At 23.9% G+C, this 27,005-nt stretch overlaps 11 protein-coding genes across 11 annotated transcripts; 6 read left to right on the top strand and 5 right to left on the bottom strand. All coding sequences in view use genetic code 6, as the record gives it.

The window, feature by feature from the left end:
- Positions 1–296: 296 nt before the first annotated feature.
- On the top strand, positions 297–1,793 carry TTHERM_00600350 (dual specificity phosphatase domain protein; the record flags this gene model as incomplete). The annotated part of the gene is made up of 1 exon (XM_001032506.3): positions 297–1,793. One exon carries the CDS (start codon positions 297–299, stop codon positions 1,791–1,793), a length of 1,497 nt encoding a protein of 498 aa, XP_001032506.3.
- Positions 1,794–2,006: 213 nt separating this feature from the next.
- On the bottom strand, positions 2,007–2,402 carry TTHERM_000600358 (transmembrane protein, putative; the record flags this gene model as incomplete). Its single annotated transcript, XM_012798763.1, has 1 exon — positions 2,007–2,402. The coding sequence occupies one exon, from the start codon at positions 2,400–2,402 to the stop codon at positions 2,007–2,009; it is 396 nt and encodes a 131-aa protein (XP_012654217.1).
- A 496-nt stretch (positions 2,403–2,898) lies between these two features.
- On the bottom strand, positions 2,899–3,862 carry TTHERM_00600359 (transmembrane protein, putative; the record flags this gene model as incomplete). The annotated part of the gene is made up of 2 exons (XM_001470599.2): positions 2,899–3,455; positions 3,787–3,862. 2 exons carry the CDS (start codon positions 3,860–3,862, stop codon positions 2,899–2,901), a joined length of 633 nt encoding a protein of 210 aa, XP_001470649.2.
- A 1,094-nt stretch (positions 3,863–4,956) lies between these two features.
- TTHERM_00600370 (transmembrane protein) lies at positions 4,957–7,008 on the bottom strand (the record flags this gene model as incomplete). The annotated part of the gene is made up of 3 exons (XM_001032508.3): positions 4,957–5,939; positions 6,262–6,764; positions 6,824–7,008. 3 exons carry the CDS (start codon positions 7,006–7,008, stop codon positions 4,957–4,959), a joined length of 1,671 nt encoding a protein of 556 aa, XP_001032508.2.
- Positions 7,009–7,647: 639 nt separating this feature from the next.
- Positions 7,648–9,484, bottom strand: TTHERM_00600380 (kinase domain protein; the record flags this gene model as incomplete). Its single annotated transcript, XM_001032509.2, has 13 exons — positions 7,648–7,741; positions 7,783–7,872; positions 7,921–8,010; positions 8,067–8,156; positions 8,209–8,298; positions 8,358–8,447; positions 8,505–8,594; positions 8,648–8,737; positions 8,790–8,879; positions 8,935–9,024; positions 9,075–9,164; positions 9,214–9,397; positions 9,451–9,484. The coding sequence occupies 13 exons, from the start codon at positions 9,482–9,484 to the stop codon at positions 7,648–7,650; spliced, it is 1,212 nt and encodes a 403-aa protein (XP_001032509.2).
- A 1,010-nt stretch (positions 9,485–10,494) lies between these two features.
- Positions 10,495–14,319, top strand: TTHERM_00600400 (transmembrane protein, putative; the record flags this gene model as incomplete). The annotated part of the gene is made up of 4 exons (XM_001032511.2): positions 10,495–10,650; positions 10,804–11,052; positions 11,198–11,495; positions 11,768–14,319. 4 exons carry the CDS (start codon positions 10,495–10,497, stop codon positions 14,317–14,319), a joined length of 3,255 nt encoding a protein of 1,084 aa, XP_001032511.2.
- Positions 14,320–14,794: 475 nt separating this feature from the next.
- Positions 14,795–15,511, top strand: TTHERM_00600410 (transmembrane protein, putative; the record flags this gene model as incomplete). Its single annotated transcript, XM_001032512.2, has 1 exon — positions 14,795–15,511. The coding sequence occupies one exon, from the start codon at positions 14,795–14,797 to the stop codon at positions 15,509–15,511; it is 717 nt and encodes a 238-aa protein (XP_001032512.2).
- A 506-nt stretch (positions 15,512–16,017) lies between these two features.
- On the top strand, positions 16,018–19,253 carry TTHERM_00600420 (hypothetical protein; the record flags this gene model as incomplete). Its single annotated transcript, XM_001032513.3, has 4 exons — positions 16,018–16,067; positions 16,130–16,803; positions 16,872–18,138; positions 18,200–19,253. The coding sequence occupies 4 exons, from the start codon at positions 16,018–16,020 to the stop codon at positions 19,251–19,253; spliced, it is 3,045 nt and encodes a 1,014-aa protein (XP_001032513.2).
- A 1,340-nt stretch (positions 19,254–20,593) lies between these two features.
- On the bottom strand, positions 20,594–21,830 carry TTHERM_00600430 (hypothetical protein; the record flags this gene model as incomplete). The annotated part of the gene is made up of 2 exons (XM_001032514.1): positions 20,594–21,328; positions 21,495–21,830. 2 exons carry the CDS (start codon positions 21,828–21,830, stop codon positions 20,594–20,596), a joined length of 1,071 nt encoding a protein of 356 aa, XP_001032514.1.
- Positions 21,831–22,364: 534 nt separating this feature from the next.
- TTHERM_00600440 (emopamil-binding protein) lies at positions 22,365–23,518 on the top strand (the record flags this gene model as incomplete). The annotated part of the gene is made up of 3 exons (XM_001032515.3): positions 22,365–22,756; positions 22,817–23,035; positions 23,281–23,518. 3 exons carry the CDS (start codon positions 22,365–22,367, stop codon positions 23,516–23,518), a joined length of 849 nt encoding a protein of 282 aa, XP_001032515.2.
- Positions 23,519–24,405: 887 nt separating this feature from the next.
- On the top strand, positions 24,406–26,829 carry TTHERM_00600450 (piwi-like Twi9p protein; the record flags this gene model as incomplete). The annotated part of the gene is made up of 1 exon (XM_001032516.1): positions 24,406–26,829. The coding sequence occupies one exon, from the start codon at positions 24,406–24,408 to the stop codon at positions 26,827–26,829; it is 2,424 nt and encodes an 807-aa protein (XP_001032516.1).
- Positions 26,830–27,005: the final 176 nt, after the last annotated feature.

Genomic DNA, 27,005 nt, shown 5'->3' on the forward strand with positions numbered 1-27,005 from the left:
TGCATTACAAATGATAAACAAAATCAAATTAAGATGAAAGGTATTAATTAAGGTTAATTATAATCACATTAAATAATACTATTTACAAAATTAAATATTTATAATTGATAATTAAAATTTGTAAAAAATATATTTTTGCTAAAAAAGGATTAAAAAACAAGCAGCATCTTACAGCAAACACTACGCACCTTCCTATCTACATTTACTACGACTTTAGTACCTCTACAAAGCACCATCTAGCAAAATAGAAATTAAAAAAAAATTAAAGCATAGCAAATTTAGTAAATAGTATAGCAATGAGTTATTTTTCTTATAAATCTAGATAATAGCAATACGCATATCAATAAGCTGCTTGGTAAGCTTACCTCAGAATGGATCCAATGAATTGTATTATTGATCCTTAAGGTTCAAAAGGTGGACTTTATTTAGGTAATGTGGATGCAGCCTAAAATGTAGACATGCTTCGCCGTCATAACATCGGAGCTGTGCTTACTGTCGCTGCTCGTACTGGCCTAAAATATGACAAAAGCCACAATATTAACCATCACATAGTAAATGCTGATGATGTTGAGTCCTATGATTTAAGCAGACACTTTCCTACTTTACTAGATTTTATCGAATAGCATATTTAGCATACAAACGTTCTTGTCCACTGCTTCGCTGGAGTTTCCAGAAGCTCAACTACTGTCATTGCATATCTCATGAAAACTAATAATTGGAGTTATGAGAAGAGCTTATTTTATTGTAAATCAAGAAGAAAAGTAACAAATCCTAATCCTGGTTTTATACGTTAACTAATGTCCTTCGAAAGAAGATTATAAGAAAAGCAAAATGCCTAAATTAGATAGCAAGAATAAGGTCTAGGTCTTACCCAAAGCACATTTTATCATGACCGTAATCCAGTAAGAGTTTTGCCATAATCTTCTCATTCTAATAGAAATGAAAATGTTCTTCTTTATGATAATACTTCACCCTCTTAAAACGGTAAAAAAATGTTGAGTATGACTTTGAACTCTTTCAAGCCCAGTAATAATGAGCATAGTACTCCGAACAACAGAGGTTATGGTACAACATCCTTAGTACAGACAGATTAGTTAAGCACCACTAAAAGTAATTTCCATGATCAGACTTTATAAAGATCTTCAGTTAAGTAGGGATCTTATGCAGATTAGATAAGAAGTCAAAGTTAGCAAGCAAACCGTATTACAGACAACTCTTCTCACTTTGGAGGTAGCAATAAAGCAAATTAAGCAGATTTAAACAGTCATCTAAATCCATATTAGAGTGCTCAAAAAACTTCTTACAATGAATCAAAATCATCAGTTTTTGGAAATAATATCAACTTAAGATAAAATGACAGAAGTTCCTATAAAGATAGAAGTACATCATCATAACCCATATACTCTTAGCAAGTACATCCCTCTGGCTATGAGTTAGGAGGAGAACAAAGAGGTTATGAAAGAGGTTCATCTGTCAGATCATCAAACATATACTAAAATCTTTAAAGTAATAGTCATTATTAAAACTAGCAAAATTTCGCAAGTTCTCTAAGAAATAGTTATCAAAAAGCCCCTTCTTATGCTGTGACCCAATAAACTCCAAAGACAATTTATGGCTCTAACTATATAAGTTATAACAAACCTGACAATAGACCATATCAAATCTATAACAATTAATTGACTCCTTAATCAGTTTATTCCTCTTCTTATGGAGTAGCTTAAAAAGCAGCAGGTTATAATCCCAAATACTATCCAACAAGAAGAGCTTTATTTAGCGATAGACCTTTGTTTTGAAAAGAAAACGATCTTTAACTATTCGCCCCAGCCTCCCCCTAATTATAAATAAATAAATAAATACATACAGATATTCTCAAAAGCAATCAAATTTAATAAAAATTTTTAAGTTCTTAATTAAGAGATTTTTCATCATTATCATAAATAACCACAATCACAATCACCATCATCATCTCTTATTCTCTATAATATAATTATAATAATATTAATATTTCATATAAATTCTATCCATTTCCTATTTCTAAATTAATGTAATTTTTATAACCTTCTTTAAAATTGCACTACCTATTTATAAGGAAAGCTTTTTATAAAATATTATTAAAACTTGAAATTCTAATAAAAAATGAAATGTTAAAAATGATGATATTTATTTTTGGTTTTTAATAAAGCAAAAATATCATACATGTTTAGCATCAATTTATAATAATCCTATTGATTCGTTTAAATAAATATCAATTTTTAAATTAGATTTAAAATAAACCTCAAAAATTTAAGGTTTTTTCTTAAAAAAAGAATAAATGTGAAAAAAAATATCAATAAATGAATATTTTGAATTTTAAATTATATTATTTCATTATCATTTTGTTTGATGAAAGTACTAAGCAACATTAAACACAATATATTTTTAAGAATTGCTGCTCATTCAAATGCAATTATTATCATGAACAAACACTAATTGAATGAATGAATATAAAAGTTTTGAATTCATTTTTTTTATATGATTTCAATTCAAAAAATATTAAAATATAGAAGCAATAATAATTTGAATTGGATCGTTTTCTTATTATTTTTGTTAAAGTAATTAAAATTTGGGAGGGTAAAAGTTGAAATTTTTTAGGAGATTTCTAAATATTTGCCAGAATATGAAAATTATTGGGATTATTTTTAATAATAGTTGAAATATTATAAATAGGTTTGAAAAAATTATAATACAATTAAATTTAAAAAATTAATAAATAGCTAACCAATTTAGGTGATCAATAAATAAAATTCTTATATATTACTGCTGTAAAATAAATAAATAGCAAGTATTGTTTTATTTCAACTTAACTCTAAAATGAAAACCAATTCTTTAGATTAATATTTTTAACCAATTTCATATCCTTCATACACAAATTTGGGTTCTAATGCAAATTTATGCAAAGATGAATATATATCTTTAGAAGATCCTCAATGTTGCCTCAGCAATTTTTATGGTACACACAAGCTTCAAAACTATACTAGTTTATAAGAGTCTAAAGAAGATTTAATAAGTATAGAAGACAGAAGTATGTAAACTGAACAAACTGAGAATGAGCATACTCCTAGAAAGAAAAGAGAAATTCATTCTAAAATGTAAAGAAGAATGATTAAGGGAATGATTATAGCCTTGAAAAAAAGTGAATTCAATGTTACCTAGATAGTTAAATTAATTGAAGAACTAGGCTATATCATAACTAGAACACATGCTACTAGGGTAATAAAGAAATATGAAAGCACTAACAACATTTTTCTTGAGTGTGGCATGTGTGGTCGAGATAGGATTTTAAAAGAAAATGATGTAAAGGACCTTATTCAGGAGATTTATCACGGTGATGTATCTCTTAAAGAAGCAGCCATGAAAGCTAAAGTCAGTAGACATACTCTTTCTAGGTACTTAGGTGATTTTGGACTTGGTGTAACCTAGTATAATTCAAAAGTAAGTTTATTATATTAAAAATTAAAATTCTAATAATTTAAATAAAGAAAAAAGTCTCAATGGAAGTTGATTATGATAAGATAGACATCAAAAATTAAGATGATTACATTCTCAGAACTCCAAATGAAAAGTAACTTATTAAAAAAACATTTTTATCATTTATTGACTTAATGATAATTTATTTAAAGGATAGTCATTTATGTGAGAATTATGTTTCCAAAAATATAATTTGGATAAGTACACTAATGGGACAGATTTTACTATAAGTTTTACAACTCAGTTTAAATTATTAATGTAAAGTGGTTAGGATTTTACTAAGGAAAAAAGATGAACGGAAGAGGGTGTTTTATTGTTATTAAAACTTAACTCGAATACCCTTCCTTTTTTACATCAATCAACTAGCTTGAAAACTATCTTAGAATATTTATACCAGAAAAGTTTTTTTCCTCAAACGTGATGCCCACTAATAAATTAAGGGTTTATTTATCTAAAGTAGAGGCTAAAAAGGTGATTTGCAAAAAAGAACCATTTAAAACCATTGAGAACGTTGATATAAAAACTAGAGTGAGAAAATGCAAACCTTTAACCTAATAAGAAAGTGAATTTGTTAAAAAATTGTAAAGTTAAAGCAATTAAAAGTAATTACAAATCTACCAAAACCCTGAAAATTACATGAACGAGTGAGTGAGTGAGTGAATGAAGAAGCTAATTTAAATAATTAAGTATCCTTAGAATATAAAATATTTTAACTGTGGTTCCTACAAAATAATTTCTTCTTTAGCTGTATGTAGTTTAATATAATTTAATTTTTTTAATATAAATAAAATTATAAAAATTAAAATATCCTCATTCTTGTTTTAAATGATAAAATCTACTAATATATATTTAATATATACTGGTTGTATCTAATTTGCTATTTATGAAATAAAAATAAATACCAGCTAGTTATTTAACAGTTAATTTAATTTATATTTTGTGAAACCAACCAACTAACTATATATATCTTTCAAATAATAAACATCTAAATTTAATGAATGAATTACTTATAAAATCTTTCTAAATAAATTTTTAATCCATTTAATTAAGTAGGATTTTCAATTTTTTTGTAATAAATAATAATATTTTTTTAAATCCAGGCTCATAATTATTATTCTATTTTATTTTGTAATCAAATAAATTTTGATATTTAAACAACAGATTTATTTTTAAAATAAATTTATTAGCTAGAAAAAAGGTTTCAAATCACTTATAATTTTTATTTTAAACTTATTGAATAAAAAAAGAGATTAAAATATAAAATATTTTAGAAACATTAACATTTTGAAAATAATTTAATTCAGTCAAAGTAATATTTCAATGATGTTTACTAACAATTAAATTGTTTTTTAAGACTTTAGAACTTCAAAATTATAAATAGAAAACAAAAAATTTTCAAATTTTAATTCACATTTTAATATTTGATTTTTATTAATTTTACATAAAATATCAGAATTTTGATTATTCTCCTTTGTAGTCTTTAGCATATGCGTAAGTAAAATAACCAATTATGATTAATGCTACACATAAAAGTGGGATACCGATTTCTTTTCTATAGAATAACCAAGCAATACTAATGACCAGTATTGTTAAAGGGACAGCAATTAAAAATCCGACTAAACCACAAATGAAGCTACCTAGAGCTCCTAAGAATCTACCTACTAATGGGAACCAATATAATAAGGTATATACTGGTGAAAGCATGAAATAAACACCGAGCATGAAACATAAGAAACCTAAGAATCTCATTAACCAGGTCTTCAATTCATAGCTTGAAAGTTACTCTTAGAAAATAACTTTCTTTTTAACTTTTTATTCCTTAACCCAATTAATTTCACTAATAGGAGCATTAATAATTTCACAAACTTTACATATTGCAGAGCAACAAAAACAGCATCCATTACCATCTTGTAAAGCTTCATCGTCATTTAAATCTTTTTTTTATTTACTTTCTTCAGGAGAGAATGTTTCAATACATCCTTAAGCTTATTAGCCAATTACAGTTATCTCACCACATGGAATTTTAGTAAATTTGACACGGAAATCACCAGCTGTAGCAGTAGTGTTTACATTTTTCTTAAAGTAAATGTAACCATCTTAGAAAAGGATAGTTTTTTAACCCCAAGAATTGTTGTTTTAAGAAGGAGCAGGATAGTATCCTTATTGATTAGGATAACCATCAGTCATGGGATTGACAGGAGATACATTTGATTAATTTTGGCTAGCACTTTGCTAAACTATAGGATTAGAAGAAAGTTAATAATTACCTTTAGCAGCTAATTCTTGAAGGATAGGAAGATCTACATTAACTGGTTCATATTTTGAGCACTTTTTCTTTTGAATTTCAGTTAAATAAAAAGCACCATAGTTAACTGTAGGAGCATACATTTCTTATTCGTTATAAAGCCAGTCATTGTTATTATTTTCATGCCCTATTTATTAATTACAATAAATCAATTAATTTATTTAAATTTAAAAAGCATAATAATAATTTTGTAAAAACGCAATTATTTCTAGTTTAAATAATATATCCGTTTTTATTTAATTAGCACAGACTGACAGATAAATTATTTATTCTAAATAAATTTTCTCTAGGCTATTTAAAATGCTTTCAAATAAATGATAAAATAATTCATTTATTTTATTTTTTTTATAATTGTCAGTTTTTTATTCAATATTCTAAATATTTTATATTGTTTTATTGTTGACTTTAATATAAAATATCAACATATTTATTAATAAAGAATAGTTTACCAAACTCTTCAACAAAGGTTCTGCTTTCAATAAAGCTATCTTTCCAACTTAAAGTATATGTGTAATAAACTTCATCCTCACTATTGTTAATTCTACGTGTATGGCGATCTTATACCCATTAGTACATTTCGCATTTTCTGTACAGTTTAATACAATTTTAAACTTAGATATTAAAGGCAGGATCTTAAATTACGTCAAAAGTAGTAGTATCACCATTGACGCAAACTAGTTTTCCCTCATTTTAAGAATCGACCATTGTTGGCTCTACTTTAATGCATTATTTAAGATACTTTCTCAAGAATGTTTTTGTATAGGCATATCCTTTTTCGTTGAACCATAAGCATGGGAAACCAGCAAAAAATAATAGAGCTCCGATAACCATATCACCTAAAACAGAATCACCTCTTTGTTCTATTCTTTTTGTTTTGTGTGATGCAGCAATTGTAGTCTAAGCTAGAGAAGGGTTAGTCTCTGTTTAATGAAACTTCTTTCTTGAAGAAAATCTATATTTTTTTTAGATTCCGATTAAATTTTATGTGATAATTCTAATTCATTAATATACCTTTCTTTTGAATAAGAAGAAGAATGCTTAAGGGATTTCTCATGAGAGCTGCTGTGTTAGATCTACTTTTTAAGAGTTTCTGAAGAATCCAAAGATTATAGTTCAATCTGGCTTTTATTTTGCTTCGAAGAAACAAGAGCAAAGCCTACGAAAAACAAAATAAATAAAATATAATTTCCTCTCATTTAGAAATAATATTTGATTTCTATCTATAATTTTTCAATTATTTAACAAAAACTTTAAAAAAAATAATACTTCAATATAATGTTTAATATAACTCTTAACAAACATAAATTACAATAAATCAATATCAAACTTATCATTTTATTAAAAATAAATAGGTATTGAATGATTTATGATAATACTAAACTTATTTATTGATAAACATATTTTATAATATTATTTAATAAATAAAATCTATTAAAGGATTAAAATGGATGAAGTGTAGAGTTTTATTAGTAACTTTAATATCTTTTTTAATTATAGTAAATATTTTATTGAGCACTCTTCTAAGATAAAATAAAAACATTTACATTTTGACTCAACCAATAAAAATAGTTAAATTAATTGCTTTAAAAAATCATAATTTTTCAAAAAAACTTTACTTTTTATTAAATGAGCACATGAAAGTAGTTCTTTTGAATTAATTAAAGAGTTCGTTTTTAACTTGCTTTTCTTAATTATTATTTTTATTTTTTTTTTACACTTTTAAACATACAATTAAGCACATAATTATTTTTTTATTTACTTACTTATACTTGAAATAATTTAAAATAGATTTCTAAATTGCTTGAAAGCAAACATATTCAAACAAATTATTATATTCATATCCTTAATTTTTTGTAAAAAATAGAGGGAATTTTGGTGATTGATTTCTCTAACATTTTCTTTGCCTTCATATCACTAAGCCTATTTTAACTAAATAAAATTTTAATAAAAATATAATTATATTTATTTACCTAAAATTGAGATTTAGGTAAGAGACATGATTTAAACACTAAATTCCTCCAATAATTTCGTTCACTCCTACATTTCCTATGTTATTTTTCCTTTTTTTATTAAATTGAGCTAAAGATTTAAATTTAATAATGAAGTACTGTAATGATATTGAAACAGTTTTTAATAATTCGAGCTTTTTAATAGCATCAGATATTGAAGTTGCTCCATCTTGCATAATTCCATTATTGCTTAGTATTTATTTTTTAAATTTTTATTAAAAATTTTATAATAAATTTAACTCTACTTTAAATAAAGATGCAAATGTTCAAGCTAGACAGCATAAGAAAACCCTTTGCATAAATTAATAATATTTTCTTAGCCTAGTTAGTTGTTGCTTTTTAAAAAAATGAATAAAATATTTTTGTTTGATTTATATTAAATCATACTTCAATAGTAAGGATAAGTTTTTCAAACTGCTGTATGATTTTAAGAACTCAACTAAGCATTTCACTCCTTCCCCTTGCACTTTGTTATCACTAAAGTAATTTTTGTTTAATTTAACAACAAATACTACAAATTAATTTTTATAATTTACTTTAAATTTAAGATTAAGGTTTGTAGATTTGCTATGTGTTTAATTCCTACTGTAAAATAATTTACTCCTTTGCATTCAATTTCAGTACGGCTATTTATATTTTTATTTTAACTTTATTCATCCTGTTTATAATATCAATTAAATTACTTTAGTTAAAAGGAAAGATATTCTAAGTCACAAAACCTTTCTATTAATTTACTAAGATGTTATGCTCCTTCATTACCTATCTTGTTATTGCTTTAAAAAATCTTTTAATAAAATAACATGATGATATAAAAAAATAGCTTTACAATAAATCAATGGTAAAATTGGTAATACTTTTGATATCTTTGAATTATTCTTATATATATTTAACTCCTTGTTTTGTTATGTCGTTCTTGCTATAAATTATTATATTAATAAATTTAATGAATTAATAATAATATATATTACCCTAAATTTAAATTTAAATTTATTATTTTTTAGCAGTGATTAATTGCTTTAGAAATTTATTCTACTCCTTCATTACTCAAGTTTGTTTGACTATTAAATAAAAATAAGTAAGAACGGCTTGATAAAAATAATTTAAGGAAATTACAATAAATCTAATTCTAACTTTTCTACTTCCTCTAAACTCTAAATTCCAGTTGATAGAGCTTTAAATCCGTCTAAACCGAAGTTATTATGACTTTTGTATATAATTTATATTTTTAATTATTCATTTTTACTTATATTTACTCAAGTTAGATAAAGATATCTTTAGTATCCTTAAATGATTTTAATACTTCTCCTATGACTGCTAGATCAGCATCAACTATACCTTTATTTCTTTTATATGCGTATTAAATAAAAAAGCAGATAAGTGTTTAATTTTTACCTTATGACTATGCTTAATTTAGCTATTAACTCCTTTTCTATACTTTTGATTGCTTATTCAAGCTTGTTGTATACTTACTTTTCAGATGTAGATATGGTTAAAGCTATTCTCACCAAAGGTTACTTTGTTAAATTAACAAGTGATTCTACATCTTAGATACTGGAAATATTATGATTTATTAAAGCTGATTTATTTTTAAATTCTTTTTATTTATTGAAAATACTTAAAAAAGTTTACTGAACTTTTAGCTTTTTAAAATATCTTTGACCATTTTTGTATAAAATTTTAGTGAAAAAAAATTATTGTGAATTTATTTATGTGCAAAAGATATTTTTATTAAAAAATAAGAAAAGCCTCTTTAAAAAAATTAATAGAAAAAATTAAGACACTTTTTAGGAGATAATTTTATTTTTTTAATTAATAAATTAGTGAAATAAATTTATTTTTTGTTTTAATTTTAACATTTTATCAGGTATAAATTTATAGAAAATCAATAAAAATAATAAAAAAATAATTTCATTTTATTAAATTTAAGGTTCAGTGATTTTCTAAAAACACTAATTTCTGGAACTTGTGTTTGTAAAGAAATGATTAATTAAAATAAAAAAAAGCTTTACTAGTAAAATACTAATAAAGGTCTTAATTTAACAAATAGCCAATTACACTGATCTGATATAATACGCCAAAATAAAGGCATTCGTGGCGTCTAATACAATTTTGGGATGCAAATACAAAAATAGATAAATAATTTTTGCGAATATTTAAGAATTGATACGAAACTATTCTGATAAATGCTATCTTTCTTAAGAATTCTGGATTTCTATTGGTTTTTCTCTTCTAAAATGGATAAAAATAGAATAGAGAGCTTATTTATTTTAAATATATGAAAAATTTTAGCAATCAAATTTAGCTAAAATGAATCATCTACAAAATTAAGGGGGAAATAACACATTTAAAAGTAACAAATGGTATAAAAAAGAGATATTTAGCTCTTGAAAATAAATATTGATATTGCTTACAATTTTTTTATTTTATAAAGTTGAACATTAAGTGTGAAGATTAAATTGTAATAAAAGTTTTTCTGCTTAAAAAAATAAGTTTAATTTAATTAATTGCCTTGAAAAAAAATATATTAACTAATAACAAATAATCTGCAAAACATTATTTTTGTTGCAGCTGATTAAATTTACATTTAATTTAATAACCACCTTTTAAAAATAATAAGATAATTACTTTTAATAAACAAATTGATTGTGCAAAATATTCATTTATAAGTTAATAATGAGCAATTAAAAAGAAACCAAAGATTCTCAGAAAAAAGATGAATAGGAAAGCGATTAAATCCCAAGAGATAAGAAAAAGGGATTCAACTAGTTCACACTTAAATTTTATAATTAAAAGTTAGAAAACTAATTTGTTTAAAAAAATACCAAGCTCGTAAAATATTATTTCATCTCAAATATGCAACATTTTATTTTATAAAATGTCAAATAAATAGTAGAAATATTTATCAGTACTTTAGAAAAAAACTTTTCATTCGTTGCATAATTGAGCTTTAAAGTATTTAAAATTTATTGAATTATTTATTAGAGGTAATCATAGTATCTATGGCTATAGCTGCATGTTGTGATATCAAGCATAGTTTTACTTTGCGTTGATTTCTCGTATTTACCTCTTATAAACATCTTTCTTTCTTTGATCGTAATGGCACTATTGTATTATCTACCAAACCAATATGTCAAAATTTTATGTATTATTATTGTTGTCTATGCAAGTATTTCTCTATCGATGCTTAGTGAAAGTACAGATAATAAGCACCGTATATTCCTAAATGGATAGGTAAAAATCGCTATTTTAAAAATAAAAATTATAGACCCATTAATTAATTAAATAATTAACTAACTAATTAATTAATTAATTAATTTATTCTTTTTTAAGCAACTTAACTATAACCTAATAATTTATAATTTAACAAATAAAAAAGTAAATGGGATTATTCTATATCCTTAGCTATGAGTCTTTTGTTACAGAAACTCTAGGTATAATAATAGGATAGATTATTTCTATATATTTCTTATAATCCTATGATAGGTATGTTCTCAATTTCTTGTCTCTAGGATGTGTTTATATCATCTATAGATACATCCACTCTCGAGGTTTAAGATCTCTTTTTATATTTAAGCAAAAATAAAAATAAATTGGGACTGTTATTCATAAAGTAATGCCCATTGCTTTATTCGTTACTTCATTTGATTTTATTACTCATCAAATTTCAGTCTAAGGTAATTTTTAAGTTTGATCTATTTAATATATTCTATTTTTTTCTTCTCTCTTTCTTTTTCTTTTTGATTTCCTTAATTATTATCTATAATAGCTTGGACAAAGCATTTCAAAAATTATTCCAACAAAAATTTAATTTTGCATTTATTAAATTAATTCCACAAATTCCATATTTATTACAAAACAATTTTAAGAATAACTTAGAATGTCAATTAGCTTGTTAATTATTAAAAAATGATTACTTACTTATTTATTTATTTAATTGTTTAAAAAGATATGAATGTAGCTGGAAGAAATATGCTAAAGACGTTTGGCCCAAAAATAAATGAGTTAAAAGAAATTTTTCAGCAATTTAAAATAAAGTAGTAAATATCCTCTTTTGCTAACTCAAATTATTCGAGAAAAGACAATAGCTTTAAAGGAAGACCAAGAACTGTATCATGTGACTTATTTTAGTTTCTTTTGTAGAAGTTTGTTTACATCCACAAGTATAACAACTTCTTCTAAAAAAAAACTTACATCTTTAAAGAGGATTAAGAAGATATTTTAAACGATTGCAATTAAGAGGAATAAAAGTAATTCGAAAAAGATTTTGTTAAATAAGATACCCAAAAGATGACACAATTAGATTAGTAAAATATTTTCAGAGATGATTTAACTAAATCAGAATAATTGAATTGCTATGTGATCTAAGATTAAAGTAACGAGACTAGATATTACTCTGTAAAGATAATTCCAACCTTCATAGAATAACCTTCTATCTTATTATTAATTGAAGACCTTAAAATGAGGAAATAAAATAAATATTTTGAAAAGCAGTAAACAAAGCAATCATAAATTCATAATTTTTTTTTCAGCGATATTCAATAAAAAATTTAGAAACAAATGTCATACATCATTAAAAATAATTTATAGTGGTCAAAAAAGATGTGTATCATAATAAGAAATTAATTACTTTCATACTACCAATCAATAAATTAATCTTTTAAGCTACTCGCTAAAGCTGAAAATTTTAAATTATCTTAAATATAGAAGTACATTCAAGAGTATTTTCCGAATGTTGAGGTAACATTTGAAAATGAATAATTAAAAGAAGAGGAAATTGTTTAAGATTTTCATCTCGTTTCATACGTTCTAACTTGTTTCTTTACTTCAGCTGAGATATACAATAATAGCCTCAAAAAGAATTTGAATAGCACCTAAAACAATAACAGCCAACAAGAATAAATGGATTTTACTAATATTTTCTCAATGCAATAATTCAATTAAAATATGATAGCATCAATAAATCCATAATCAGAAGCTAATAATTCTCCTAGGCCTAGGCTAAACAGCTTTTATGAAAATATTGTTACTTTACCTAATATTGTGAGCAGTAATACAGCTTTAAATCTTGCAAATAGTGCTAATAACTTAAATTTTAATAGTCAGGCCCAAATAAATAACGCGATTATTATGAATACTCAGAGTAATAATCCTAATAATTAATTTTCTACAAATATAAACATTCCTTTAAATACAAATAACTAGTTTTAAGGAAATGCAAACAATTCATACTACCCAAATAGTGAAAAATACATAAACTTAAACACAAATAAAAATATAAACCCTAATAGTAATAGTGTAATTAACTATGATAATTCTCCAAACAGCAACATATATATATCTAAAAATAACAATTAAAGTAATTATAAAAAATAAGAAAATCAAGATAAAATAAACATTATAGTTAACTAAAATTAAAAAAGTGCATTTAGTAACTAAATGCAATCAAATGAAGATAACTGTTTGACAATTAATAATAAATGCGAAATATCTGCAATCGAAATTCAATAAGATCTTAAAGATATGAAAGATTCTAACGATGACATATAAAAAATAATTAAATGTCATATTGTCAAAAAAAAGTAAAAATTGTATGAATCAATTGTATTTTGTTTTGAAAACTATACAAAAGAAAATAATTATAACCTTAATTATACAGATAACTAAATAATCAATAAATGGATTTACCAATAAATCAATAAAATTATAAAATATATAGGACCATGTTAAATAGATTAAAAATAAAATTCTTTATAAATAGAAATATTCACTAATTTAACTATCTTATAAAACAATAAAAAACCAGAAACCTAATTATGCATCAATTCACAAGATTAATCGAATTAATAAATAACATTAGTTAATTTGAAATCAGCCATTTAAGCTACTACAATATTTAAGAATTCTAAATATTAAAAATCAGGTACTGCCACATTTGATGGAGACTAAACCAATTCCTGCTAAAAGTAAAATAGAAAAACAGGGAATAGCTAATAGCTGATCGTTAATCCCTAAGAAAAAGATTTTAATTCTTTGACTATCATACCATCTACATTCCGCGAAAACTTATTGTGTACTGTGAGGACTTAAACAACGTAAAGAGCAAAGCTTTCAATAGACACCGATAATATAGATGCAGGAACTAATCAGAAAGCTCCTTCTCAATAAAGCTAGAATGGTAAATACTAAATCAATTTATCTTCAGAAAAAGGTAAAAATAACCCAAACTACGGTGTTATAAAATCTGACGAACACTTAAGATCAGCATGTCCTAAATCCTCTCATATTACTTAAAATTATCATAAAATTCACATGTAAAAATATGGCAAACTTCTTTCAAAGGAAATAGAAAATGAAAGAATCGTAGAAGTCTCCATGACAGATTCTAATAATATACCTTCTAGACATAGAATCTCTACAGTTACTTAAAAAATAGATGAAGCTAAAAGTGAAGGGTTTCCTGATTCTAACATCAAAAGATATGTATAAACTTACTAATGAAGCAATTTATATGTATTTATTTATTTAATAATCTATATTTTCAAGCAATTAATTTAAGATAATATTTATAAAAAGTATGTCGTTTTATTTTATTAAATTCAAAAACTATATTTTTATCAATATTTATAATATTCTAAAATGTATTTTTATCACATTTTTAATATTCTAAAATATATTTACATCAACATTAGTAGAAACAATCTTATTAAATAATATTTGTGCTATTTCTAAAATGTGTTTTTGTGTACGAATGCATGTATGTATGTATTCATGTTTGATTGTTTTAGAATTAAATACTCTAAAAATTGCAAAATTAAGAAATTTCAATTCTAAAATAGAAAACTATGAGTTTTTGAAGAATAAGATAATGCATAGAATTAATAGAGCTAACTCCAAAATCTAAAAAAAAAATAATTAATAATTAATTAATATAATAGAGAAGAATTTTTAGAAAGTAGTTTGTATTGATAAAAAAATGGGAAATAAATAATATATTGATAAAGAGAATTGCTATGAGATCAAAGTTGAATTTATGACCAAAAAACAAAAGCAAAAGAAAGATGAAATTTTGGCAAATTTTGAAGAAGTCAAGCTCGTTGATGATTTTGAGATTTATTTGAATAAAGAAGACTAGTATGATGTTGATTTCAGAGATTCGATATTTGTACCTAAGAATTTGAGCGAAATAGAAGTAGACTTCGTTATAAAGCATTTATATGGAGATTAATTTTAAAAAACAAAAGATGATTTTGAATACCCTGAATTAAATGAATTTGTTAAAACAAAAGTCAAAAAAATTATTTGCATACTTTTAAACAACAGAATAATTACTGATCGAAAATAAAAACTTTATATGTCTTAATGCCTTCATACAACTCCTGTTTTTGAAATAATATATGAAAAGAACTCCTTTTTTGAGGCATTAGGAAAACAGGCGGTCTATAAAATAAAAAAATTTCGCAAAAATTTTATGAAGGACATAACAGATTTCTTAGGTTTAACATGTCTTGTAGAATCAATTTAATCAGGAAGTAGATTTGGCATGGTGAGTTCGCTTTTCTCTAAAAAAATTCTTTAATTTGCTGGTAAATCTGTTTTCGGAGATAATATTGGCTTAGGGGTATTTTTCTCAATATTAAGGCTCTTCTTCCCCTTTGTTACTCCAATCTTGTTTTTGCTAAGATTGAATTGAGGTTAAAAGCCAAGAAAAAATAAATTTTTAAAATCCCTTCTGATAATTAATTAGTCTACTTTATATTATACTCTATTAAACTTCTTAAAACATTATATAACTTTATATATAAATAAATATATATTTAAAAATATTCATGTTGCATAAAAAAACTAAAAAAATTTGACAATATAATTTTTTAAAATAAACCAACAATTTTATTTATATTTTTATTTTATTCATTAAAAAATTAAATACAAATATTTTGATGGTAATTACTTTTATTTATGATAATTGCAGATGTTTAATTCTTAGAATTATATTTAATTTTACATAAACATTTTTAATTGTATAAATGATATTTATTAGTTTTAAGGAAAAAGTAAGCTGGTTTATATGAAATTTTTGTTTTTTTTGGTATTTTAATTAGTGATTGATTACTATTTAGCATTGATTAACTATTTGCATAATTCTTTACCAAAGAATATATTTGCATAAATTAATTAAACTTATTAGCTTATTGAAATATGATTGGTGATGAATTATATGAATCACCTCAATTCAGCAACTAAAGAAAGTAATTTTTATCATAAAAATAATTTTTTAAAATAATTAGATTTGAATATTAATCAATTTTAGTAATTTAGACATCTCACCTAATTCTTAGATGAGCCATTAAATTATTAGCGATTCAGAGGCTGCTGTAAATAATTAAACTCAGTTTTCTCATTATACAATTAAAGAGTTTTCTCTAAATGGATCTCCTAACAAACAGTAGCAAATAATGCAATCTTTTAGCAATAATGGGTTTGATAAAAAAATAGGAAATACTTAAATGTCAGTAATTTTAGAAGAGTAGTAAAAATCATGTGCCTTTAGCTAAGTTGTTATATCAAAATAAAATATAGATGATAGTTATTCATCGTAAAATTAGCTTACAAGTAAGTAGAATAGCGCTATACTTGGATACAATTATAAAGAAAATGTCCCAAGTAAACCTAAAATATTACATGAATTCTAAGATAACACTTTTATACAGAACTTAAATCCTGTCCAAGATAGGAAAATTGCAGCTAAACAAATCATTCTGGGACCTTCCCTTCAGATTAATGATAATAACAGCAAAATTTATTTGTCTAACGATCAAAAAAGGTAAACCTAACTTTAGGCTCTAATGAAATCTAATTAAGAATCTTCTGTTTAGCTTTAGGAGGTAAGTATATTAAAAGGAACGCCAAAGTAAAGTTGTGTTGAATTAACAGATTAAAATAATACAAAACCTCTCTCAAATATTTCATTTTACAAGGAATAAGGTAAAATTACATTTTTTTAAGCAAGCAATAAAAATAAATACAATATCTTTATTATAATAATTTGATAGGTAATGAAGACGAATGCGTTTATTAGATTTCTAATTATTCTTTCACACCAAAAAGCTTACATAAATAATAATAATAGCATCATGCTTTAGCAAATTATCCAGATTAATTTTCAGCAAGTTAAAAATTTACTAAGAATTAAAAAGATACTTTCGCAGGAATTACATCTGTTTCTGCCTCTTTTCACAAAGGTTTTTAAAATAACATAGATTATAAATAACGAAATAATAATTAGCAATAAGATATACACTAAAGTAACCCATCTCTGATTTTAAACAATCAAAATTATAAAATTCAAGAAAGTAGTGAGAATTTGACTAATTAAGATAGTTAGCAGATGCTTGATAATGGAGGTAGATTGATTGAAAAGTAGTAAATTTAAGAATTTTTGAATTCTAAGACTTTGAAGAACCTAAAAAAATCATTAGGTTAGAATTCTAGATAAAAGAGATAAAAAAGAAGCTTAAATCAAAGTAGTAATTAGGATAAGAGTTAAAATAATGTCCACTAGTATATCAATTCGTAGAATACTAAAGAAACTATTACTGATTATTTTAAAATGACAAATGCATAGGTAGATTAGTCACTACCCTCTTTCGATTAGTATCTTAGCAACTTTAAATCACAGTATGATAAAAATATTAAGAGAAGACTGAAGAGCTCAATAAACAGAAAAAGCTACGATATCCCTTAATAGAATTCTAAAGGATTTTCTTCTTACTATTCAAAAGAAGACTCTACTTTTATATTAAGAGAGAATACAGCTCATACTCCTCAAAGTACAACAAATAAATAAATCAAACTTCTAAAATCTACTGCAGGCGGTTATATTATGCCAGAATAGCAGACAGAAGATGGGTCTAACTTTTAATTATTTATAAATTAGTAACTTTAGTAATAGTAATAAAGAACACCTCAGTTGATAGAAATAGAACCTAAGCTAGATGCTGAAGTATAAAGAGATGCTTCAACCATTATAAGATCAATATAAAATAAAATTCCACCAACCTCAATAAGTTCTTCATCAAACGACACATCCCATTTGATTAGAGATATTAATAATTAATTGATTTCAATACGGAATGGCAAACATACCAAACCATAAAATAAACAATAGAAATGCTTAACAGAATACTCTGAATCAGAAACTTCTAGCAGTCTTAACAATACTTAAAACCTCAAAAATCAATCATCAAATGCTAGGATATAAGAAAATATAAAAGAACTACAAAAATTAAGCACCATTCACTAGGAAGACACTAAATATGAGTAAATTTTTTTAAAAAATTATATGCATAAGTTAATTAATAAATTCAATTATTAATAATAGGCTCAACTCTCCCTCAAAAGCAGAGGAAATGAATGATTTCACTTTTGCTTAGAAAACAAAAAAAGGAAAGAGTAAATTATATGAAATGGATTTAAACAATATAAAAATAAATCTTGATTTCAACATGACTAACAGTTTAAGTAATTATGTCAATTAAAGACTTCCTTCATCAAACAATAAAATCAAAAATATTCAGAACAAAATCTCAAGCAACCTAAATTAACCAAATATGACAGTTGGTAATTTTCACTCAAATAATTAGTCTACTAGCAGGGATTTTTAAAGTTCATATGCAAGCGGATTTTAAATTTCTAATGGAAATGATAGAAATGTTTCTAAAAATTCTTCACAAGTAACAACTATGCAATTTACCAATGGGACCTCAACCAATACTACAGCAACAAAATAAACATTTCAAAGTCCTGTAAAAGCTCTAATCCCCATTTAGAATGAAAAGAGCCATTTAGTTTACAGTTTATAAGATAATAATTTTATAGAAAATATAAATTCTACATGTAAAGATAGAAATAGGTTTAATTTCTAGCAAAACACTAAGAAATTTCAGACTCCTAAACAAATAGATTTATCTAACATAGTGTCAAACTAAAGTAGCAAAACACCTTCTGCAAAGACCAACTATAAAATAAAAGATGCGACTAATGTATATGTAAATAAACAGTCAGATCCAAATGAATTCTTTGAAAAAAACAAGATTTAATTGTAAAAAAGAAATGCTAAAACTCCTATAAAATAAAAGTGCAATAGAAATGATAATCTCCTAAAAATATATTATAACTAAAACTCTCCTGAAAATATGCTATCTGGTTTCAATGAAAAGAGTAACAAAATATCAGATTAAGTAAAAATGATTGGTATAAACACTCCAATAAATGTAAATAATGGAGACATTGCTTAATCCTTTAAAATATAAAGAAATCTTGAAAAACAGTACATTAATTAAAATTTTTAACTTCGCCCAAACCTGTTTAAAGTAAGAACATAAAGTGAAGGTAGAAAGAGACAATAAAATATAAGAGTGAAAACTCTGCAGTGAATAAAATTATGAGTATTTTTTTTGGTTTAAATTGAAAAGATTAATTTTTGCTAAATTTTCTAATATTTATAACTTGGTCAATATGTAAATAATATTTAAGGTTCATTCGATATAATTAAATCTCATCTTTTAAATAAATAAAAACTAAATTATTAATTTGTTTAATTGATTAAAAATCATAAATTTTTATTATTAAAATAAACTTAATCATATAAGTATTTAACAAAACATTTTTGTCTTAGTTATTTATCAAGTAAATAAGTAATTGTAAAATAAAATTATAAATATTATAAAAATAATTTCAAAATATAATAATAAATTTTTTTTTAATTTTATTTAAACGAAAATGTATATTATCATAAAAAGCTACTGCAATTGTAATTATTACCTATCTTTGTTAAATAGCTTAGAATATAACAAAATAATCTTTAAATTTCACAAATGATTCAAAAAATTACTTTTTTAATAAAAAAAAACTAAATAAAGTGAACTATCTTATTAATGATAATAATTATAAATTAATATATTTTTATATTTTAAGACTTTTAAATGAAATTACACATAAACCATCATAAAACATTACTTAGTAATAAATTGGGATTAAATCAATTTCATATTTATTCTTTAATAACTTAAATAATTAATATACATTTTTATTTTAAAAAGTTTAAAATATAACAAAATAATCTTTAAATTTCACAAAAATTCAATAAATTACATCTTTTAAATCAAACAAAAACTATATAAAGTGAATTATCTTATTAATGATAAATAATTATTATATTAATATTTTTTTATATTTTAAAACTTTTAAATCAAAATATACATCCACCATGATTAGATTAATTTCATATTTATTATTTAATATTTATTTTTTAATTAAATATTTTAAGGTATTTATTTAATAGATTAAAATATAACAAAATAATCTTTAAATTTCACAAAATATTCAATAAATTACTTTTTTAAATCAAAAAAAACTAAATAAAGAGAACTATCTTATTAATGATAATAATTATAAATTAATATATTTTTATATTTTAAGACTTTTAAATGAAAATATACATCCACTTTCATAAAATATTACTTAGTAATAAATTGATTTAAGATTAATTTCTTATTTATTCTTTAAATACTTAAATAGTTAATATCTATTTTTTATATTAAATATTTTAAGTTAATGAAAAGACTGTTAGTGTATTTATTTTTATAGGTTTTTTTGCATAAGTTGCAAATTTATTTGATCTATTTTAATTAAGCTGAGTGTATTATGTCATTTATTTTTAATATTTTTAATTATTGTATATAGAAATGAATTAATTATATTTAACTAATAGTTTTCAATAAAAGGTCTCTCTCATTGATTTTTTAGTATTTGATATAGGTAGTAACTCTGGCATTTTAGAGGTACCATATGCTTTTTCAAGGACGGGTTAACGAACAATTGGTGGTTTTCTAATTCCAGATTAACTTGTAGACCCTGAAATTGAATTACTATTGGTCGAAGTTGTACCACTCATAAAAGTATTCTTTTTAACTCCTTTTTTTGCAGTGCTTAAAATAGGTTATGAACTACGTAGTTTGTTATCAAAATTATCAAATAATTTATTAGTATCACCACCAGGCATAAAACGATTAAATTCTCTGTCCATTTCACTGAAAAGATCCTCGTCAACTCCATATCCAACTCCCCTATACCCTAAATTTAAATCGCTAATAGAGTTTTTAAGCTGATAAACCTCTCCTGCATAGCCTTATATTTCCTTTTTTGTTTTAGCTATCATCCTTCTTAATTCTTCTAAGTCATCTAATTCTTCTGCTTAAAGCTTTTTTAAATATTCATTTTCATCAAAATCTTCATATTATTCATCATCGTTTTCGTCATCATCATCTTCTTCTTTTTTTTCTTATTCTTTTATTTCTGGTTTTTCCTCTTCTTCTTCCTCATTTTTTTCTTAGTATAACCCTAATCCTGTTACAAATGTGTTTTCTTTAGATTGCTTTTATTAAATTGTAACTTTTTTCTTTTTTGCTTTTTCTTTCATCACAGGAATTTCATCTTTATTCTTCTCAAGCTATGTTAAAATAAATAATTAAAATTTCAATAAAAATCCATCTAATTTCACATTAATTCTTTATTTTTAGTTTCCTAAAACATTTAAATTATTAATTGCTTATACTTTAAATAAATATCTTCCAAATAGATATAAACTCAATAAGTAAAATTATATTATTGATTACTAACTGCTTAGCTTTTTCTAAAACTTATTTTCCTGACTGCATAGACTTGGATTTAGTCTTCCCTTAAATTTGTGGTAGACTATCATCCTCATCATTTTCTTTATTCAAAAAATCGTCATGGTCAAAATCTTTTAAATTTTTGATTGTAGGGTCATCAAAGAGTTTATTGATTTTATCAAAGACATTGATGGGTTGTCTTTTTGATTTTTCAGTAACAGCTTTAGGAGGACCAATATCGTAATCTTCTTCATCATAATCTTCATCCTAAACTTAAACTTTTTAATTATATTTTAAGGCTAATGATTTAGCTTTTTAAATATTATTAGGTCTATTCATTTTGCACTTTTTTCTTAAGATTTTTTTTTAATTAATAACTCCTAACTTTACTAATTAATTAATTTTTTTTGTTTTAATGATGATTTAATATTTTAACCAATCTTTCAGTTGAATGTAAAAAGTTATCATAAATTTTTTTCAATCAAAAGAATATTAAATAAAATAGAAGGAAATATATAATAGCTTTGATGTATTCTCGATTATTTTTTAACAATAATAAATACAATTTAGGAATGCTACTAGTATGAAAATTAAATACACATTAATAATAATCAAAAATCAAACTTATATTTTAAAAATTTCTATTCTATCAAAAATATCTTGAAAAAAAACAAATTTCAGTTTTATTCAAAAAATTAATTCTTAAAAAAAATAATTTAATTTCAAAATAAATTATTTTTTAATTTCAGCTTTCATTCAGAATTTTCTGAGTTTGGGTTTAGTTTTTAAAATGATAATCTAGATAAGTTAACTTTGAATAATATTGGTTAGAAAAGATGCATTGAATAATATTTATATGTTTCAGTATTTGTGATGAAAAAGATACGTGGTCTCAAGATTTGTTCTAAATAAAAATAATTTATATTTGAATTTGGTTTTGTTTAAGCTTTTAAAGAAATTAAAGGTAAAGAAAATAAATCAATTTAATATATAGGTCAAGTAAAAGTAAATAGAATCATGGGAATTAATATTGAAGATCATTTTGAAGAAATATTTGAAGTTATCAAGCTTCACTTATTGCCATTAATGCTCATATTCGTTACCATTGTAGTAAAGCAATAGGTTAAAATGACTGCATATGAAAAATTCGCTTTTTATTGGTTCTTATTCAATGGAGCTATTATCCACATCACTTGGGATGGTTTTGTTGGAGCCCTTCATTAATGTGATCCTTTACTTAGAGTTTACTCTTTGATGGATAATAGGTAATAATATTGCTTTTAAATTTTCATTCATAGTTAATTATAAATATTTCTTTTGTTTAGATACAAGGTTAAGGAAAACGCTGTCAGAGCTATTTCTTTCTGCGAATTATTCTTGCATGGACCTCTTTGTCTCTACACTGCTAGACTTTTCTTAAGCAGTAGAGGTTTAAAGAGAGATATTTTCTCCATTTTATCTTCATTCCTTTAGCTTGTATTTACCTACGTTTTCGTCTATGATGAATATATGAACAATTTTGTTAATGTTTGCCCTGAAGAAAGGTAATAAAATTTTCATATACAGTATTTTGATTAAAGAGTGTTAAGGGTTTTAACTTTTAAAATACAATATTTTGAATTCTTTAAGTTAAAATAAAAAAATAAATTAATAATAAACTGAGTCTATTAAAAGGCTTTTTTAATTATTAAAAACCTTCATTTATTTCTGAATTTCATTAAAAATTAATAAATATTTTATTTATTCTTAAAATATTAAATTTATTTTATTTAAAAAATATAATTTTTAGTTGTTTCACATTCTCTACTTCAAATATTTTACTCTTCTGGATATGCTTTGTTTTCTTCAACCCTGTTTGGATTATCCTTCCTCTCTATCACTTAGTTGTTGCTTATAAGAATATAGTAGCTCAAGAAAGATGGTCATTTAATATTTGTGCAATTGAAAATAGAAGTGGTGAAAATTATTATGATAACTTTGATAAAACTCAAAGAACTGTCAGCTCTAAAAAAAATAAGAAAGATTGAGTTAGTTTTGTATAAAACAGGAATAATAAATATTCTTATCTTAAATATAATATCTTAATTTTATTTTAACCTTTATTATATTTACGTATTACAGATAAATTGTCTAAATTATGAAAATATTCTTATTTACTTAGTAGAAATACAATTATTAAGATGGCATATGCAAGCTTTTTTATAAAAGAAGTAATACTCAAAACCAAAATAAGCAAAAAGTATTGTGAATACCAAGCTATGATTTACTAAAATTCAGTTTGCATCATTAGCTATCGAATAAAATATATTATTATCACTAAAATTATTTTAATATATAAAAAAATACTGAACCTTTTATTGATAAATTAAAATTTAGAATTAAAATAATATGGCGATTACCAATGTTTAAAAAACTTTTTCTTGTATTTATTCATAAAAACATAAATACAAAAAATATTATTTTAGTTAATTTTAATATAATTAATTTTTCTAAATATGAAAAATACAAAAAGTGTGTTTCTGATAAATTACTTTGAAAAATTAAATAAAAATGTTTGAAAAAAAGCTCTAAAAAAATTTTTTAAAAATTATGACAGCTTATAAACAATTTTATTTATTGATACATCAGTATTTAATAGAATTAAATTTTTGTAGTTTATTTTATAAAAAACTAAAATTGTTGACTTAAAAATAGAAAAAATGTTGAGCGCTTTCTTATCATTTTTAAAAAAAATAAATGAGCATTATTTGATTATAATAATTTATTTCAGAAATAAATATTTAAAACAACCAATTATTTTATTATTTATTTTTTTTACAAAATAATGAGACTCATTTTTAAAAATTTTACCAAAATCTGATTTTTTATGAATCAAAAATAAAAAAAAAAAAATCAAAAAATAAAAAATCAAAAAATGATAACTTAGTTACCAAAAAGACCTAACAAATCCTCTTCTTCTACAATTGCTAAAATTAGTAATAATATCAGACTACTTACTAATATGTTTAGCATGTCAATCCATGATCCTGAAAATTCAGACTCAGAAGACAATTAAGTTAATGATAGAAACCTTATGTGCTATTAATATGATGTTAAATTTGATCCTAGCATCGCAGAAGATAACAGCAATCTAAGATAAAAAATTTTTAAATAAGCTCGTCTAAGCATATAAAAGATCATAGGCAGGTTTAGCTTTTCTGGAAAATCTTTATACTCTTTGAAGCGTCTTGATTAAAATGCCTTAGATTCAGTTAGTTTAGAATCAGTAAGGGTCGATGATTAAACTTATTCACTTTCACTAACATTTACAAAACTCTTTGAAGTAAATGAAGAATCTGCATAAAACAAGGATAAGACTACTCCAAATTATAAGAAGGGTAATAAAGTAACTTAAGTATTAAACGTTATCCTAAAAAATATCATAGACTAAGAAGGATTCAAATAAATAGGAAGGAACTCTTAATTCTTTGACTTATAATCTAGAGCAGATGTGGTCATCAAAAATTAAAATAATACCTCAACCCTTGAAGTATATAAAGGTATCACTTTCAAGGTAAGTCCTACTTAATAAGGTTTATATCTCAATAGTGATTATCTTTGTAGAATTTTAAGAAAAGAAACAGCCCAATAATACTTAACTGCAAGACATGATATAGAAGGATAGTCAGTACTTACTAAATATAATAATTATCGGACATATATAATTGACAGGGTAGATTATAGTAAGAATCCTAGATCAACTTTCTTGTATAGAAAAACAAACTTATAAATTAGTTACGCAGAGTACTACTTTCAAAACTATCAAATTGAAATTAGAGATATGTAACAACCATTACTTGTAAGTAAAATAAAGTACAGGGAAGCTGACACAAATATTCTAAAAATTTAGGAGATATTTTTGATACCTGAATTATGCTATATGACAGGACTCACTGATGAACAAAGAAAAAATAAAAATGCTATGAAGGAAATAGCTACTCATACTAAGCTTACTCCTGAATAAAAATACTCAAAAAGCGTCTAATATTGCTAATTGTTTGGTCGCAAAACAATTAAAAGTGGAATCAGAATTAGTCACACTGATAATAAAATTGATGCTATTTAACTTAAAGCACCTAAAATAACTTTTGGTGGAAAGTCTTTCATTCCTGAGCATGGAGGAAACTTCGAAACAAGAGCACCTACTTAAGATTAAGTTTAATTTAAAGATTGGGCTATTATCCATCATAAAAATGATGAAAAAGAAGTTTATAAGTTTATAGACCTTCTTAAGAATGCGTCACAAGCATATCAAATTAATGTCAATGATAAACCGCAATTTTTCGCACCAGAGGATTTTAATCCTAAAAACTGGATTAGGTTGTTAGACAAAGATTTTAGAAAGAATGGAGTTCCTTAATTCATTGTGACTTTCAGCAACGCTGAAAAAAATCCCTCCCTTTACCGCGAAATGAAGAAATTCTTTTCTTCTGAAGGTGGTGTAGGAATAGAATCACAGCATGTAACACCGAGAGCCTTGCAAAAAAATGGTAAAAGTGTAGCCTCTAAAATTGCTTTGCAAATTGCATCCAAACTCGGAAAGCGCATTTGGTCAGTAGAAACTCCAGTTGGAATTAATCAGAATACTATGATTGTTGGCATTGAAACTAGTATGAAAAAAATCAGGAATTAATAAGTCATTGGAGTGGTAGCTTCTATTAATAAAGACTTCAATAAATTCTACTCTCAAGTTGATTTTAGGAATGGCAATGATATCAAACTACCAACCCTCTCTAAAATTATATCAAGTGCTATAGAAGCTTATAGCAAGAATACAAAAACTGTTCCTGAAGAAATTATAATTTACAGATAAGGTTTAGGCGAAGGCTAAATTTAGTATAGTCACTAACTAGAAATTTAAGCAATTCAAAATGGATTCATCAACTTTAAACAAGGTTACAGTCCCCGCTTTGCATTTTTCTAAGTTAATAGGAAAATAAGTGAGAAATTCTATCAACAGTTATATAATGAAAGAGTACAAATTTCAAATCCACCCTCAGGTACTATTGTAGCTTCTGAATTAACTCAGAATAATTTTGAATTTTTCATGGCTGCTTAAAATTGTAACTCAGGAGTCTGTACACCAACTAAATATACATGCCTATTTAACAATACTAACTTGAAAGAAGATTAATTTTGGTAATTAACTTATTTCCAAACTTTTAATTACTATAATTGGTAAGGACCTATTAGGGTACCTGCTGTCATGAAGTATGCAGAAAAATTAGCTAAATTTACTAGTGAAACTCTTGAAGGCGTTGCAAATAACGAGTTAATAAATAGCCTATATTATATTTGAAACTAAAAATTTTTCTCATTAATTCATGCTTTTTATATTTATTTTCTTTTAAAATTGATAGTTTATGCCATAAAGAATAATATGAATGAATTAAAATTATTAATGTTAACATATTTCTTTTTAAAATTTATATTATTTTATACTTTTTTATGTTAGTGTTATTTATTTTATTAGTT

The sequence above is a fragment of the Tetrahymena thermophila genome, assembly GCF_000189635.1.
Source record: "Tetrahymena thermophila SB210 genomic scaffold scf_8254563, whole genome shotgun sequence".
NCBI classification, from domain to species: Eukaryota; Ciliophora; class Oligohymenophorea; order Hymenostomatida; family Tetrahymenidae; genus Tetrahymena; species Tetrahymena thermophila.